At 63.3% G+C, this 16,790-nt stretch overlaps 3 protein-coding genes across 3 annotated transcripts; 1 reads left to right on the forward strand and 2 right to left on the reverse strand.

The window, feature by feature from the left end:
- Nucleotides 1-340: 340 nt before the first annotated feature.
- Nucleotides 341-6,713, reverse strand: RAD23A (RAD23 homolog A, nucleotide excision repair protein). Its single transcript, XM_054293020.1, is given in 11 exon segments — nucleotides 341-658; nucleotides 1,498-1,553; nucleotides 1,556-1,652; nucleotides 1,738-1,868; nucleotides 2,587-2,635; nucleotides 2,637-2,663; nucleotides 2,734-2,861; nucleotides 3,311-3,366; nucleotides 4,090-4,274; nucleotides 5,168-5,329; nucleotides 6,553-6,713. Coding segments are annotated over 11 exon segments (1,128 nt in total). The 5' UTR covers nucleotides 6,676-6,713; the 3' UTR covers nucleotides 341-544.
- A 481-nt stretch (nucleotides 6,714-7,194) lies between these two features.
- CALR (calreticulin) lies at nucleotides 7,195-10,877 on the reverse strand. Its single transcript, XM_054293021.1, has 9 exons — nucleotides 10,731-10,877; nucleotides 9,694-9,795; nucleotides 9,405-9,608; nucleotides 8,945-9,039; nucleotides 8,654-8,863; nucleotides 8,196-8,309; nucleotides 7,979-8,122; nucleotides 7,810-7,902; nucleotides 7,195-7,510 (listed from the first exon to the last, which is right to left on the reverse strand). Exons 1-9 carry the CDS (start codon nucleotides 10,825-10,827, stop codon nucleotides 7,325-7,327), a joined length of 1,245 nt encoding a protein of 414 aa, XP_054148996.1. The 5' UTR covers nucleotides 10,828-10,877; the 3' UTR covers nucleotides 7,195-7,324.
- A 741-nt stretch (nucleotides 10,878-11,618) lies between these two features.
- FARSA (phenylalanyl-tRNA synthetase subunit alpha) lies at nucleotides 11,619-16,403 on the forward strand. Its single transcript, XM_054293022.1, has 13 exons — nucleotides 11,619-11,768; nucleotides 11,849-11,986; nucleotides 12,060-12,158; nucleotides 12,651-12,763; nucleotides 13,444-13,536; nucleotides 13,614-13,742; nucleotides 13,826-13,941; nucleotides 14,252-14,336; nucleotides 14,422-14,521; nucleotides 15,624-15,792; nucleotides 15,863-15,940; nucleotides 16,038-16,152; nucleotides 16,223-16,403. The coding sequence occupies exons 1-13, from the start codon at nucleotides 11,619-11,621 to the stop codon at nucleotides 16,326-16,328; spliced, it is 1,491 nt and encodes a 496-aa protein (XP_054148997.1). The 3' UTR covers nucleotides 16,329-16,403.
- The last annotated feature ends 387 nt before the right edge of the window (nucleotides 16,404-16,790 follow it).

Below are 16,790 nucleotides of genomic sequence, written 5' to 3' on the forward strand. Positions count from 1 at the left end.
TCCTCCTGACTCTTCCAGACCCACGGAGGGCACCCCCAGACCCATCGGGGGCTCCTCCTGACACCCCCCAGACCCACGGAGGGCACCCCCAGACCCATCGGGGGCACCTCCTGACCCCCCGGCAATGCCAGGACCCCCCCCCCCGGTAATGCTGCCACCCCCCTGGTATCCGGTGCCCACCGGGAGGGTCCCACGAGCCCCCCCCCCAGACAGAACGAGGACGCCCAAACTGGGTTTAAAACTCTGCATTTAATCTCTTTGCCGCCAGTTTCGGTTGTTCCGCGGCGCCGCCCCCCCCCCACCCTCCCTTCCCCGGGGCCTGACAGGGAGGGGGGGTCGGATTTTGGGGAGGGAAGGGGGGCCAGGACAAAGCGGGGGTGCTGAGACCCCCCCCCCAAGGGCAGGGAGGGGCTCCCCCTGCTCCCGGGGTGGGGGCAGGGCCGGGGGCGTCCCCATCCCCCCCCCCTCCAGGCTGGATTCCATCCCAACCCCCCCCTCACGGCCTGGGGACCCCCCCGGGGCAGGGGGGAGGGCCGGGGGTCCCTCAGTCGTCGTCGAAGTTCTGGCTGAGCAGGAAATTGGCCGCCAGGTTCTCGTTCTTCTCGCAGGCGAAGTAGGCCTGGATCACCAGGCTCTCGGGAAAGCCCAGCGCCTTCAGCTGGGGACGGGGGGACACGTGGGGCTGAGCCCCCCAGAACGGACCCCGGACCCCCAGAACGGACCCAGACCCCCAGAATGGTCACAAATCCCCCAGAATGGCCCCTGGACCCCCAAAATGGACCCTGCACCCCAAAAACGGCCTCTGTGCCCCAGAACGGCCCTGGAACCCCCAGAATGGACCCCGGACCCCAGAATGGTCACAAATCCCCCAGAATGGACCCCGGACCCCCCAGAATGGACCCCAGAACCCAGAACGGCCCTGGAGCCCCCAGAATGGTCCTGGAACCCCCAGAACGACCCCAGAGCCCCCATAATGGCCCCAGAACGGCTCCCCCACTCTGGGAACCCCTAATAATTCTATTTCCCATTCACTCTGGCTCCTAAAAACATTTTCCAGCAATGTTAATTAACTCAGGATGCTAATTATGGTATTTCCTCTATTCGCCCTGGGCCCTGGTGCTGGGTTCAAACACTGACATTTACCCCCACGTTCACCCCAAAGCCCCCAAATCCCCCACCCCACCCCAAACCCCCCACACCTCAAACCCAAATCCCCCACACCCCAAGTCCCCCAGACCCCAAATCCCTCACGCCCCAAACCCCCCACATCCCAAACCCCACAAATCCCAAATCTCCCACACCCCAAACCCCCCAAACCCCACTCCCCACATCCCAAACTCCCCAAACTGCACACCCCACACCCCAAATTCCCCTCCCCACACCCCAAACCCCCAAACCCAAAACCCCCTACACCCCAAACTCCAAACCCCACTTCCCAAACTCCACTCCCCACACTCCAAACCCCACAAGCCCCCTCCCCACACACCCCATGCTCACCCTCTCTATGGCTTCTTTCTCCTGCGGGGTCACCTGGATGTAGTTCATCTGGGGGACTCGTCCCCGATGGCGCCCACCTCCCCCTCGAGCTCGCCCAGCTCGCCCAGGGGCTCGTTGAGCATCTGGATGAACTGCTCCTGGTGCTGGCTGATTTGCTGGGGAGGGAGGGGGCACACGGGTGGGCTCAGCCCGGGGGGCTCGGGGGGTTCCTGGGGGGCTCGGGGGGTTCCCGGGGGGTACCTGGAGCAGCTGGGGGTTCTCCTGGCCCAGCTGCTGCAGCAGGGCGGGCAGCAGGGCCGGGTTCTGCTGGATCACCTGGCGCATGTTCTGGAACTGCGGCTGCTCCCGCAGGAACTCCAGCGGGTTCTCGCCTGGGGGCGGGGCCGCGTCAGGACACGCCCACGATGGGGCGTGGTTAAAGCACACACACAATTGTGCATGGCTAAACCACACCCACAATGGGGCTTGGATAAACCACACCCACAATGGGGCTTGGATAAACCACGCTCACAATGAGACCACACCCACAATGGGGCGTGGTTAAAGCACACACACAATTTTGCATGGCTAAACCACACCCACAATGGGGCTTGGATAAACCACGCTCACAATGAGACCACACCCACAATGGGGCTTGGATAAACCACACCCACAATGGGGCTTGGATAAACCACGATGACAATGAGACCACACCCACAATGGGGTGTGGTTAAATGACACCCATAATATGGTGTACTGAGGCTACACACACAAGGGCACATGGATAAACCACACCCACAATGGGGCACAGTTAAACCACGCTCCCTAATTATACCTGGATGGGTGTGGCCACGTGGATGCCTTTGACCCTCATAGGCCACACCCAAAGATGAGTATGGTTTACACAGATCACACTCTAAATTGGTGAGGCTTACACAGACCACACAAAAATGGGTGTGGCTTACCCCAGGCCACACCCCAAAACAAGCACAGCTCACCCACACCCCCACCTCCAACAACCACTCAAGGTGATTCCTGAGTGTTTGGCCCCACCCACCAAGGGGGTGGAGCCTCGCAGTGCCCCGCCCACCCCAATTCCCCCCCACTGACCTTCGGGCGGGGGCTGCTCCGGGGGCCGGCTCTCCTGCACCGGGGGCCCGCTCGGGCTCGGGGCTGCCGGGGATGCCCTGGGGGGGCCGGGGGGGTCAGTGCCGGGCCCGGGACCCCCCAGCCCCCCCCCCAGGACCCCCCCCTCACCGTCAGCAGGTACTCCACGGCCCGGTGGGGGTTGTTGTAGCTGGCCCTGAGCGCGGCCACCACGCGCTCCCGCTCGTAGCCCATGGACACGATCTCGGAGAGCATCGTCTCGTACTCGGAGCCCGTCACTGCGAGAGGGACCCCCAAAACCCCCAGAGAGACCCCGTGAGATGGGAGAGACCCCCAGAGAGACCCCCAAGAGAGGGGAGAGACCTGGGACCCCCACCCCAAAACCACCCCCACCCAGAGACCCCATGGACACGATCTCGGAGAGCATCGGCTCGTATTGGAGCCTGCCACTGTGGGACCCCCCAAAAACCCCCCAGAGAGACCCCCGTTAGAGACCCCCTGGGACCCCCATGACCCCCCGCTCAGCTGGGAGAGACCCACAGGACCCCCACCCAGAGACAGCATTGTAGCCCGTGGACACGATCTCGGAGAACATCGTCTCGTGCTCGGAGCCTGTCACTGTGGGACCCCCACCCCAAAAGAGACCCCGTGAGATGGGAGGGACCCCCAAACCACCCCCAGGACCCCCCAAACCCCGCCAGACCCCCCAGATCCCCCCAGGACCCACCGAGGGTGGAGGCGGCGTCGGCCGAGCGCCCGGAGCTGCCCGAGGGGGGAACGGAGCTGCCGAGGCAGGGGAGAAACCATCAGGGGAGCCCCAAAACCCCTGGGAGCCCCCCAAAACCCCTGTGACCCTCCCCAAACACCTGTGACTCCCCCCCAAGATCCCAGTGAGCCCCCCAACCCCCCCTGCAGTGCCCCCAAAACTCTCCTGTCCCCCCACATTAGACCCAAGTTAATGACCCCCCAAAAGTTTTCCATCCCATCCCTTAAATCTACCCCAAACCTCCCAATTTACCCCCAAATCACTGAACTGCCCAAAATCTGATGACATGACTTCTCCATCTCTCAATTCTCCCCCAGACACCCTCCTGTGCCCCCACCTCCAAAATCTGCTAAAATTGACCCCCCCAAACCCTCCCCAGCTTCCCAAACCCATTCCAGACCCCCCAAACCCTCCCCTGAACCCCCAAATCCATCCCCTGAACCCCCCAACCCTCCCCAAACCCATTCCTGACCCCCCAAACCCTCCCCTGAACCCCCAAACCCTCCCTAGCCCCCCCCAATCCATCCCCTGAGCCCCCAAACCCATTTCAGACCCCCCAAATCCATCCCCTGAGCCCCCAAAGCTCCCCAAACCTACCCTTGTCCCCCCCAAACCCTCCCCGGACCCCTCAAACCCTCCCCAGCCCCTGCAAATCCATTCCTGACCCCCCCAAACTCATTCCTGACTCCCCCCAGCCCCCTCAAACCCACCCCAGACCCCCCAAGCCCCCCGTCCCTCACCCCGCCGCGGGCTCAGGCAGGGTCAGCGCAGGGGGGGGGTCCTGGGCCGGGGGCTCCTCGCTGGGCGTGGCCGGGGGGGGAGGGGCAGCGGCATCGGCGGCCGGGGGGGGCCCCGGGGGGGCTGCGGGGGGGGGCTCCGAGGGGGCCCCGGCCTCGGGGGGGGCCGAGCCCAGCGCAGACTTGGCCTGGGAGGGGGGAAAGGGGGGCTGGGGATACCCTGGGACCCCCACAGTGGGGAGCCCTGAGACCCCCAGAGTGGGGAACCCCAGAGTGGGGAGCCCTGAGACCCCCACCCCAGCTCTGAGGGACCCCTGGGACCCCCCAGAGCCACCTGAGACCCCCCCAACAGCCCCCTCCCAAGGGCCTTGCGACCCTCCAAACCTCCCTGGGGACCCCCAAATCCCTCCCCAGGACCCCTCAGAGTCCCCCAAATGGCTCAGAGATCCCTCAGATACCCCAAATCCTACATGGGGACCCCCAAATCCCTCCCCAGGACCCCTCAGAGTCCCCCAAATGGCTCAGAGACCCCTCAAACTTTACACAGGGACCCCCGACTCCCTCCCAAGGACCCCTTAGGGTACCCCAGATGGCTCAGAGACCCCTCAGGGTTCACCCAAATGACCCTGAGACCACTCAGACCCCCCAAACCCTACATGGGGACCCTGAAATCACTCCCACAGACCCCTCAGGGTTCTCCAAATGGCTCCCAGACACCTCAAACTTTACACAGGGCCCCCCAACCCCCCCAAACTTTACACAGGGACCCCCAAATCCCTCGCAAGGACCCCGTAGGGTACCCCAAATGGCTCAGAGACCCCTCAGGCCTCCCAAACCCTACCTAGGGGCCCCTCAGGATTCCCCCAAACAGCTCAGAGACCCCCCAAACTTTACACAGGGACCCCCCCAACCCCCTCACACTTCACACAGGGACCCCCAAATCCCTCTCTAGGACCCCTCAGGGTCCCTCAAACGGTTCAGAGACCCCTCAGGGTTCCCCAAACGGCTCCGAGACCCCCCAGACTTCACACAGGGACCCCCCCGATCCCCTCTAAATTTCACACAGGGCCCCCCAGCCCACCTTGGTGACCATGACCACCACGAAGTTCTTCTCGTCGATGCGGTACTCGCGGATGGGCACGTCGTCGCTCAGGATCTTGCCGGCGTAGATCAGCTTCTGGCCGGCCACGGGAAAGGCCTCGCTGCCCTTCTCGGCCTCGATCTTCTCCTTCAGAGCCCGCACCTGCACCGGGGGGTCAGGGGAGCACGGGGACCCCCCGGGGGACACCCCAAAATCACCCCGGGACCACCCGGAGCAGGGCAAGGCAAAAATCCCAAATGTTCCCAAAGAATTTTCCCAAAAAAATCTGCACAAACCCAAAACGCTCCTAAAGGACCTTCCTGAATGATCCCCAGGGGGAGGCTCAAATCCCAAAAGTTTCCCAAAGAATCTTCCTGAACAAATCCCCACAAATCTCAAATGTTCCCAAAGAATCTTCCCAATTAACCCTGCACAAGTGATCCCAAGGAATCATCCTGAATAAATCTGCACAAATCCCAAATGTTCCTAAAGAATCTCCCCCAATGATCCCCAGAGCATGGCAGACACAAATCCTAAATGTTCCCAAACAAATCTCCACAAATGATCCCTGGGGGAAGCACCAATCCCAAATGTTCCTAAAGGACCATTGTGAATAAATCTGCTCGAATCCCAAATGTTCCCAATGAATCATCCCAATTAAATCCCCACAAATGACCCCAAAGAATCGTCCTGAATAAATCTCCACAAGCGATCCCCGGGGGCAGGCACAAATCCCAAACGTTCCCAAAGGATCTTCCCTAATAAATCTGCACAAACGATCCCAAAGAATCGTCCTGAATAAATTCCCACAAATGATCCTAGGAGGAGGCACAAACCCCAAATGTTCATAAAGGATCTTCCCGAATAAATCTCCACAAGTCCCAAATGTTCCCAAAGAATCTTCCCGAATAAATCTGCAGAAATGATCCCCAGAGCAGGGCAGGCACAAATCCCAAATGTTCCTAAAGGACCTTCCCAAATAAATCTTCACAAATGATCCCAAAGAATCTTCCCCAATAAATGGGAAGATCTGTAAAATCTCCAAACGGGGATAGGGGGCACCCGGAGACCCCACGAGATCCCCCTACCCAAAATGGGGATTGGGGGGCACAGGGACCCCCCCCCACCAGATCCCCCTCCCCAAATTGGGACTGGGGGCACCTGGAGCGCCCCCGGTGCCGCCCCCCCCGCCCAAACGGGGCTCAGGGGGACGCGGCCTCCCCGCCTCCCCTCACCGGGCTCCATCCCGTCCCTGCGGACCCCGGGAGGCCCCGGAACGTCCCGGGGCAGCCGCGGTGTGAGGGCGATGGGGGGGGCGAGCACCGGGCCCATCCCCGGCCGGGCCCCGCCCGCTCCCGCCCGCGGAGGCTCCGCCGCGGCCTCACCGTCTCGTGCGGCTCCATGCGGATCTTGAAGGTTTGCTGCTGCAGCGTCTTCAGCGTCACGGTCACCGCCATGGCGGGACGGGGACGGGGCGGCGGCGGCTCCTCCCGGCGGCCCCACAACATGCAACTCACGCCGCCGCCATCTTAGGCGGCCCCGCCGCTTCCGCCGCGGCGCCGGAAGTGCGTCACGACGCCCGCCCGCGCGCGCGCCTCGCTCCCGCCTTCCCCCCTCCCACTCCCGTTTCTCGTCACGCGACACCGGAACGGCGCGCGCGCGGAGGGAGGCGGGGCGTTCCTGCATCACGTGACGGCGGTAAACCCCCCCCGCGCGCATGTGTTGGTCACGCCCCATCACGTGATGCGAGCGAGGGGTTAAAGGCGCGAACCGGGCTCGGTCACGTGACGCGCGCGGCGGCACAAAATGGCGGCGGCCGCAACATGGCGCGGGCAGGGGGGGAGAACGAGCGGAAATAACGAGGAATAAACGGCGGCGCCGGGACGATCGTTAATTTAATAGAAACCGGATCGCGACACCCCCGTACAGTCCCGTGCGACACCGCCGGTGCTCCCCCCCCATCCCCCGTTCCGCACCCTCCCCACCCCCGGCGCTGGTCCTGAGTCCTCGCCCCGCGGGGCGCCCGGTGCCGGTTGGGTCCCGGCCGTGCCGGTTCGGTCCCGGCGCGGTCGCGGCTTGCCCGGGCCCCGCGGGCGGCGGCGCCCATAGAAAAGAGTCCAGGTCTCACAGAGACAGAACGGGCCCGCGGCGGGGCCCTCACAGCTCGTCCCGCGGGGCCGCCTCCGCCTCCTCGGGCTCGGCCTCGGGCTCCTCCTCATCCTCCTCCTCCTCGTCCCCGTCGCCATCATCGTCCCCTTCCTCCTCTTTCTGCTGCTTCTCCTCCTCCTCCTGCTTCTTCCGCTGCTCCTCGTCCTGCTGCTCCTTCATCTTCCTCTCTGCGTCCTGCGGGAACGGGTGGGGAGGTCACCCAGGTGCTGCCCCCTCACCTTGGTGTCCCTCCCTTACCTTGGTGCCCCCCCAGGTCCCATTTCCCCCCCCCAGGTGTCCCTCCAGGTGTCCCCATCTCACCTTGGTGCCCCCCAGGTCTCATTTGCCCCCCCGGTCTCACTGTCCCCCCACCTCACCTTGGTGGCCCCCCAGGTCTCACTGTCCCCCCATCTCACCTTGGTGGCCCCCCCGGTCTCACTGTCCCCCCATCTCACCTTGGTGGCCCCCCAGGTCTCACTGTCCCCCCATCTCACCTTGGTGGCCCCCCAGGTCTCGTTCCCGATCTCCTCCGCCAGTTTCTCGTCGTCCGTGATCAGGAAGTTGTCAAAGATGGTTCCAGACTTCACCTGCGGGCACGGCCGAGTCAGGGGGTGCTGCAGCCCCCCGGGACCCCCCCCAGGACCCCCCCGGGACCCCCCTCACCTGCCAGAGGTCCAGCCCGATGACCCCGAAGCTGTCGTAGGAGTAGAGCAGGGGGTCGGGGCTGTACTCGGGGTTGTCGATCTCGGGGTGCACCCACTTGCCCTTGTAGTCGGGGTTGTCGATCTGCTGCGGCCTCCACTCGCCCTGGGGGGCACGGGGGGGGCTCAGGGGGGGCTCAGCCCCTTCCCCAGCCCCCCCTGCGGCCCCCAGGCCTCACCTTGTACTCGGGGTTCTGGATCACGGGGGGCTCCCACTCCCCGTCCATCTCCTCGTCCCAATCCTCCGGCTTCTTGGCGTCGGGGTCGGGGATGTGCTCGGGTTTGTCCCAGTCCTGAGAGGGGGTCGGGGGGCTCAGGGGGCTGCTGTGACCCCCAGGAACATGCTGTGCCCCCCACAAACCTGCTGTGCCCCCCAAAACCTGCTATGACCCCCCAAGATGGTGTCACAGACCACTCAACTCCCCAGTCCCTCCATTCTCCTTCTAATCCTCATAATCCTCTCAGGATTTTATTACAAGACCCCCCCCCCCACCAAAAGCTCATGGAGACCCCCAAGTTACTCCCTAAAACCCCTCAGAGCTTCTCCCCAGCCCCCCAGATCCCATCAGGGCTCTACCAAACTCCCCCAGCCCCCCAGATCCCATCAGGGCTCTACCAAAGCCCCTCCAGGCCCCACCTCGGGCTTGGTGTCCTCGGGGTCATCGATCTTGGCCCTCTCGTCCCAGTCGTCGGGTTTCTTGGCCTCGGGGTCTTTGATCTTTTTGGGGGGCAGGAAATCCCAGTCCTCCTCCAGGCTCCCCGACTCCACGCGGGCGTTGTCGATCTTCACCTCGTAGGTGTTGTCGGGTCGCAGCACCAGCGTGTACAGGTGGGTGAACTCGTCGTCCTGGGGGCACAGGGGGGGCTCAGCAGGGCTGGACACCCCCCAAAGGGGGCAGCGGGACCCCCAAACCACCCCCAGACCCACCTTGCAGCGGATGTCCTTGTTGATCAGCACGTTCTTGCCTTTGTAGTTGAAGATCACGTGAACCTTCTTGGTGCCAGGGCCGCAGATGTCGGGGCCTGGGGGGGACATTGGGGGTCAGGGAGGGGCTGAGCCCACCCTGAGGGGGACAGGGAGGGACATAAGGGAGATCAGGGAACGACTGGGGGGGACATTGGGGGTCAGGGAGGGGCTGAGCCCACCCTGAGGGGGACAGGGAGGGACATAAGGGAGATCAGGGAACGACTGGGGGGGACATTGGGGGTCAGGGAGGGGCTGAGCCCACCCTGAGGGGGCTGGGGGTGACAGGTAGGCGTCAGGGAAGGGCTGGACGGGACACAGGGGGGGTCAGGAAGGGGCTGAGCCCACCCTAAGGGGACTGGGAGGGATTGAGGGACGGACTGAGCCCACCCTAAGGGGTCTGGGGGATCAGGGGGACACCCACCAAACATGATGTTGTACTCGGAGTCGCCGTGCATGTCCTCCTGGCTCAGGCTGGCCGGGAAGAGCTTGACGTAGCCGCCGCCGCAGTCGATGTTCTGCTCGTGCTTCACGGTGAACTGCACCACCAGCGTCTTGTCGCGGTTGCTGAAGGGCTCGAAGCGCGACGACAGGGCGTAGAACCGGGCGTCCTGGCTCGTCTGGATGCCTGCGGGACGTGGGGCGTGGTGGGGAAGCGGGGGATGAATCCCCGGCCCGGGGCTCTCCCCCCTCCTGCCGGGAGCCCGGCTCACCTTTGTCCTTCTCGGCGTCGCCGTAGAACTTGCCGGCGGTGAGGACGAAGCGCCCGTAGTCGGGTTTGTGCTTGGATTCCACCCACCGGCGGGTCCAGGCGTCTGTCAGCGGCAGGGGCAGCGCTCTGAGCTCCTGCAGGCCCGGCTCCCTGCACCCCAAACCCCTCCTGTCCCACCCGGAGCTCGGGGCAGGGCTCTTTGCTGGCTGGTTTTGGGTTGCAGAGGAAAGCAAAGTCCCCCAGGAGCAGCCATGTGGGTGTTGTGGTGCTCACGATCCTCTTCCTGCTGCTTGTGCACCTGCTCTGCCTGCCCAGGGCTGAGCCTGAGCAGCCTCATCCTCCCTGTCCCCACACATGAGGATTATTCCTGTGTCCCCTGTCACCCCAAAGAGCACACGGGGCTCCCCATTCTCTCACCTCACAGAACACAGAAAGACAAAAATCCCCTCCTCTTTTCCCCTCAGAGATCACACGAGGATCCCCGCATCCTCCCCTCACAGATCACAGAAAATTTCTCCTTTATTTCCCCCTCAGACTTCACACGGGAGTACCCCCATTCTCCCCTCATAGAGCACAGAACGATCCCCTCCTTTTTCCCCCTCACAGATCACAAGAGGATCCTCCCATTCTCCCCTCAGAAGAGAAAAATCCCCTCATTCTTTCTTTAAAGAATACAAAAGATTCACTCCACTCTTCCCTCACGGATCACGGTGGGGAGGGCGGGGGGGGGGGGTCACTCAATTTTCTCCCCTCAGAAAACACCACGCCCCCCCACCTTTCTCCCCTCAGAAGTCACAGGGAATCCTCCTATTCTCTCCCCTCACAGATCACAGGAGGATCCCCCCACTCTCCCCTCAGGAAAGATGGGAAGGCCCCTCCATTCTCTCCCCTCACAAAACACCGGAGGGGGCCCCCATGCTCCTGCCTCCCCTCAGACTCCCCCCAGCCCCCTCAGGCACCGCCCCCCCACCCCCTTCACCTCAGGAGCCCCCCCCCAGGCCCCGCCCTCAGCGACCCCCGCCCCGGCCCCTCCCTCACCTCCATCCCCGAACTCCTCGCGGAAGAACTGGGTGGGGCCGGCGGATGCCAGGAGGGCTTCGAGCAGGACGAGGGTGAGGACGCTGAGGGGGCTCATGGCGGGGGCAGGTCAGGGCACACTCGCTCCGTCCGTCCCGGCCCGGCGCCGCCCGGCACTGCGGAGGGGGGAGGAGGTGCCGCCGCCTTTTATACTCCCGCCGCCCCTCGCCCTGCCTCCGCCGCGCTGCCATTGGCCCGAGCCCGCGCGCGGCCCTCTCCCATTGGCCGAGCGCCCGCCCGCCGGCGGCGACGGCGCCCCCGAACGTTGGCGTCCCAGATGGCCGCTTCCCATTGGCTGAGCGCGGCGGCCAATGAAGAGCGACCACGCGTTCTGTGGGAGACGCCCCCCCCGCCCCCCGGCTCGCTCCGGGGATCACGTGGGGGCGCGCGCTCTTAAAGGGACAGGCCCGAGAGTGGGGGGGAGGAGGAAATTAAAGGGAAATGGGGACTATGGACAGGGAGCAACGGACACGCGGCGTGGAGCGGTCTGCTGCTCGCCTCTGCCGCCACACTGCGCCGTGACGCGGCGATGGTGTCACTGATTAAGCGATGTCACGGCAGGTGTGCACGCAAGGAAGGTGAACCCAGGCCGGGGGCTGCTCTAAGGAAGCTCTGGGCAGAATCAGCCCGCTGGGAGTCCGCGGTGAAACCGCTTCGCACCGTATGACGTCATCGTGCACCTCCGTGACGTCACGGTGCCCCCTCACCCACCTGTGCCCCCCCGCCACACCCAACATGGCGCCCGGCACGCCCGGCACGGGGCTTGCTCCACACCCAATATGGCGGACTCACCACCCATCCTCCCCGTGCCCCGGGATCACTTCCGGTGCGCCGGGATAACTTCCGGCCATGGCGCCGAGCGTGGCGGAGCGGCTGCTGGAGCGGCTGGACCAGGCCGGGGCCCCGGGCGGGCTCTGCAGCCTCGAGGCCGCCGCCCAGCTCGGTGTGGACCACCAGACGCTCGTGGGCGCCGTGAAAAGCCTCCAGGCGCTGGGCGAGGTGGGGGCGGCGGGGCCGGGCGGGCGCGGGGCAGCCCCGGTTACCGGCGGCGGCCGCGCTGATGGCGGTGCCCGGTGCAGGTGATCGAGGCGGAGGCGCGCACGGCCACGCGATGGGAGCTGAGCGCCGAGGGCGAGGAGGTGCTGCGGGACGGCAGCCCCGAGGTGCGGCTGTTCCGGAGCCTGCCCGAGGAGGGGCTGCCGCAGGCCGAGGCCATGGTGGGTACCGGCGGCACCGGGGCGGCACCGGCGGCCGGCACCGCGCCCCTCACGGTTCGCCGTGTGCCCGCAGAAGCTGCCCGGCGGCTCCTTGGGCTTCAGCAAGGCCATGGCCAACAAGTGGGTGCGCCTCGATAAGGGAGCGGCCGGCGGGCCCCGCGTGCTCCGCGCCGTGAGTGACCGGGGGGCGGGCGGGGGTCCCGGGAGGGGACACCGGGAGGCACCGGGAACCGGGAGTGGCCCGGGGGCGGATGGGTGGGGCTCCCTGGAAGGCAGGGATGGATGGGTGGGGGTCCCTGGGAGGCTGGGGGTGGATGGGTGGGGGTCTCTAGAGGGCAGGGGGTGGAGGGGTGGGGGTCTCTGGTGTGTTGAGGGTGAATGGGTGGGGGTCTCTGGAAGGCAGGAGCAGGGTGGGTGTCCCTGGAAGGCTTGGGGTGGATGGGCAGGGGTCTCTGGAATGCTGGTGGTGGATGGGCAGGGGTCCCTGGGAGGCTGGGGGTGGATGGGTGGGGGTCCCTGGAAGGCAGGGGGTGGATGGGTGGGGGTCTCCATGAACAAGCATCATCCCTGTTGGGGACAAACGGGGGTCGCTGTGAATTAGCCATGTTTGGGGAGGGGTCTGCTGCCCCCCCATTGTGCCGTGCCCACCCCGGTGCCCCCCCAGGTGCCCTCGGTGCAGGACACGGTGCAGGAACACCTGGGCCAGGTGAGGGCCGGGGGGGCCCCGCCCGAGCGGGAGCGCGCCGAGCTCAAGAGGAGGAAGCTGCTGCTGGAAGTGTGAGTGGGGCAGGGAAAATTCACAATTATCGCTCCTAAATTGCACAGTTCTGCTCGTTAATTAGCGCTGTGGGGTGTTCATTAATCAGTTTTCGTTCTGATCCCACTCTGTGAGGTGTTCATTCATCAGTTTCGCTCTGATCGCTGCTCTTTACTCCTTTTATTGTCGTTTTTTACTGGAGATACACCCATTTCCCACGCGTTTGTTTTTCTCAGTATTTGCTGATTTTTCTGTCCTTGATGGGGCAGAAATTTGAGGCCTTTCTGCCCCATTTTCAGACCTTTTTGGTCGCATGTACTGAAGGTTAATTCAGCAAAATCGAGATTTCAGTGACCAGAGCCCAATTAAAGACTCTGTGTAAAAGTCAAAATAAAACACATATAAAAAACTTATAAGAAAAGAGTATAAGAAAAGAATAAAGCTGATAATTAATGAAACTAGCATTAATTAAAGCAGCCATTGGGGAACTTGATGGAGCAAAAGTTTGAGGCCTTTCTGCCCCGTTTTCAGACCTGATTCAGCAAAACCGAGATTTCAGCGATCAATTAAACACTCTGTGTGAAACTCGCGTGGGCGAAACATTAAATAAAGAAAGTGAAGGCGATAATTAATGAAACTAGCGTTAATTAAAGCAGCCGGTGGGGCTCTGGTGGTCCCCAACGCCCCCCTTGCCCCCCAGGACCCTCAAGTCGTTCTGGATCCGCAAGGGCAGCGCCTTCAGCACGGCCGTGGCGCGCCCGGAGACCGAGCTCACCCCGGACATGATCGCCACGTAGGTGCCCCCCAAACCCCCCCAGGACCCCCCAAACCCCCCCAGGACCCTGCCCTGACCCCCGGCCCGTCCCGCAGGGGCTCCTGGCGCCGGCTGCCCTTCAAACCCTACAACTTCTCCTCGCTGGGGCTGCCCCCGGCCTGCGGGCACCTGCACCCGCTGCTCAAGGTGCGCTCGGAGCTGCGCCAGATCTTCCTGGAGATGGGGTGAGTGAGTGAGTGAGTGGGGGGCTCCGGGCGGGGGGGGCACGGAGCCCACCCAGCCCGTGGTAACGCGGGGGGACCCCCAGGTTCACGGAGATGCCCACGGATAACTTTGTGGAGAGCTCCTTCTGGAACTTCGACGCGCTCTTCCAGCCGCAGCAGCACCCGGCGCGCGACCAGCACGACACCTTCTTCCTGCTGGGTGGGTGCTGGGGGGCTGTGGGGGCCTGCTGGGACCCCCTCGGGACCCCCGTGAGACCCTGTAATACCCCCAAATCCCTCTGCACCCCCCTGAGCTCCTGTGCCCACCCCAAACCCCTCTGATCCCCCAAACCCCTCGTGACCAGCACGACACCTTCTTCCTGCTGGGTGGGTGCTGGGGGGCTGTGGGGGCCTGCTGGGACCCCCCCGGGACCCCTCTGAGACCCCCGTGCCCACCCCAAATCCCTCTGACAAGCCCCCCACAAATGCCCCTCAAAGCCCCCCCCTCACCTTTTTGCCCCCCCCCCCAGACCCCGCCGAAGCCCCCCAGTTGCCCCCTGGCTACTCGTCCAAGGTGAAGAAGGTGCACTCGCAGGGAGGCTACGGCTCACAGGGGTGAGGCTCCAATCTGGGGGGCGATTCAGGGGGGTCCCACGAGTGTCCCCCACCTCCCTGAACCCCCTTTGTGCCCCCCCCCCAGGTACAGGTACGAGTGGAAGGTGGAGGAGGCAAAGAAGAACCTGCTGAGGACCCACACCACGTCAGCCAGCGCCCGCGCCCTGTTCCAGCTGGCACGGCAGGTCTGGGGGCTTTTGGGGGGTCTGAGGGCTTTAAAGGGCCTTGGCAGGGTCTGGGGGTTACATCCATGGGGGAGAACAGAGGGATTTTGGGGGGAATTAGTGGGATTTGGGGTGCTCAGAGCAGTGCAGGATGCTCAGCGTTGTTTGGGGGGCTCAGAAAGACTGGAACAATTTGAGGGAAATCAGAACCCAGAACAATTTGAGGGAAATCAGAACCCAGAACAATTTCAGGGAAATCAGAACCCAGAACAATTTGAGGGAAATCAGAGCCCAGAACAATTTGAGGGAAATCAGAACCCAGAACAATTTGAGGTAAATCAAAACCCAGAACAATTTGAGGGACATCAGATCCCAGAACAATTTGAGGGAAATCAGAACCCAGAACAATTTGAGGGAAATCAGAGCCCAGAACAATTTGAGGGAAATCAGAACCCAGAACAATTTGAGGGAAATCAGAGCCCAGAACAATTTGAGGTAAATCAAAACCCAGAACAATTTGAGGTAAATCAGAGCCCGGAACAATTTGAGGGGGACCAGAGCCCAGAACAATTTGAGGGAAATCAGAGCCTGGAACAATTTGAGGGAAATCAGAGCCCGGAACAATTTGAGGGAAATCAGAGCCTGGAACAATTTGAGGGGGATCAGAGCCTGGAACAATTTGAGGGACATCAGATCCCAGAACAATTTGAGGAACATCAGAACCCAGAACAATTTGAGGGGGATCAGAGCCCAGAACAATTTGAGGTAAATCAAAACCCAGAACAATTTGAGGGAAATCAGAGCCTGGAACAATTTGAAGGAAATCAGAACCCAGAACAATTTGAGGGGGATCAGAGACCAGAACAATTTGAGGGAAATCAGAGCCTGGAACAATTTGAGGTAAATCAGAGCCCAGAACAATTTGAGGGAAATCAGAACCCAGAACAATTTAAGGGACATCAGAACCCAGAACAATTTAAGGGGAATCAGAGCCCGGAACAATTTGAGGGAAATCAGAGCCTGGAACAAATTGAGGGGGATCAGAGCCCGGAACAATTTGAGGGGGATCACAGCAGCTCTGGGGGTCCCACCTGCCCCCTCACCCCTCTGTTCTCCCCCCCAGGAGAAGTTCAGCCCCGTGAAATATTTCTCCATCGACCGCGTGTTCCGCAACGAGAGCCTGGACGCGACGCACCTGGCCGAGTTCCACCAGGTGGAGGGGCTGGTGGCCGACCGGGGGCTCACGCTGGGGCACCTCATGGGCGTCCTGCGGCAGTTCTTCAGCAAGCTGGGTACTCGGGGGGCGCTGGGGAGGGACCCCAGACCCGTGTGAGCCTCCCCTGACCCCCGGTGTGCCCGCAGGGATCTCGCAGCTGCGCTTCAAACCCGCCTACAACCCCTACACCGAGCCCAGCATGGAGGTGTTCAGCTACCACGAGGGTGAGGAGGGGTCTCCGTTGGGAGCAGGGGGGTCTGAGCACTCCCCAGTATGGGGAGGGGTCTGTGGGGGTCTCACTTGCCCCCTTCTCCCCTCTAGGGCTGAAGAAGTGGGTGGAGGTGGGGAACTCGGGGGTCTTCCGCCCCGAGCTGCTGCTGCCCATGGGGCTCCCCGAGAACGTCTCGGTCATCGCCTGGGGGCTCTCGCTGGAGCGGTGAGTGGGGGTCTTCTGGGGGGGGGGACCCCTCTGTGGGCCCACCCCACTGACCCCCCATCTCCCCCAGACCCACCATGATCAAATACGGCATCAACAACATCCGCGAGCTCGTGGGGCACCGCGTCAACCTGCAGATGGTCTACGACAGCCCCATGTGCCGCCTGGACGTGTGACCTCCCCCTCCCCACACGGGGGTCCCCTCATTTTGGGGAGGGGTCCCCACCCCAAATAAAGCGCGGTGTCCTGCAGTGCCTGTGTGTGTGCGCGGGAAGGGAACTGCGTGTTTAGGGGGAGTTTATTGTCACCTTGTGGTGTCGCACGGTGCTGGGGAAGCCGAGATCCGCCCGGGACCCCCGAGATCCTCCCGGGACCCCCGGACCCTTCCCGCCTTTCCCGCCCTCCCTTTTCGTGCCCGACAATTGGCCCGCGCAGGTGCCAATCACTCCTTGGGGTCCCTTATTGCTCCAATCAGCAGCACCAAAGTGTGAATGGCGGGCGCTGATTGGGCGGCGGCGGTGCCCGCCCAGCAGAGCCCCGTGAGGGCTGTGAGGTGAGGGGCGGCCGAGGGTCCCAGGAACGGCCCCGAACCTACCCCGGGACCCCAGCCCGAACCCACCCCCGGAGCCCGGCTTAGT

The sequence above is a fragment of the Melozone crissalis genome, unplaced genomic scaffold, assembly GCF_028551555.1.
Source record: "Melozone crissalis strain CALT ecotype California unplaced genomic scaffold, PUWL_Pcris_2 ptg000122l_1, whole genome shotgun sequence".
NCBI classification, from domain to species: domain Eukaryota; kingdom Metazoa; phylum Chordata; class Aves; order Passeriformes; family Passerellidae; genus Melozone; species Melozone crissalis.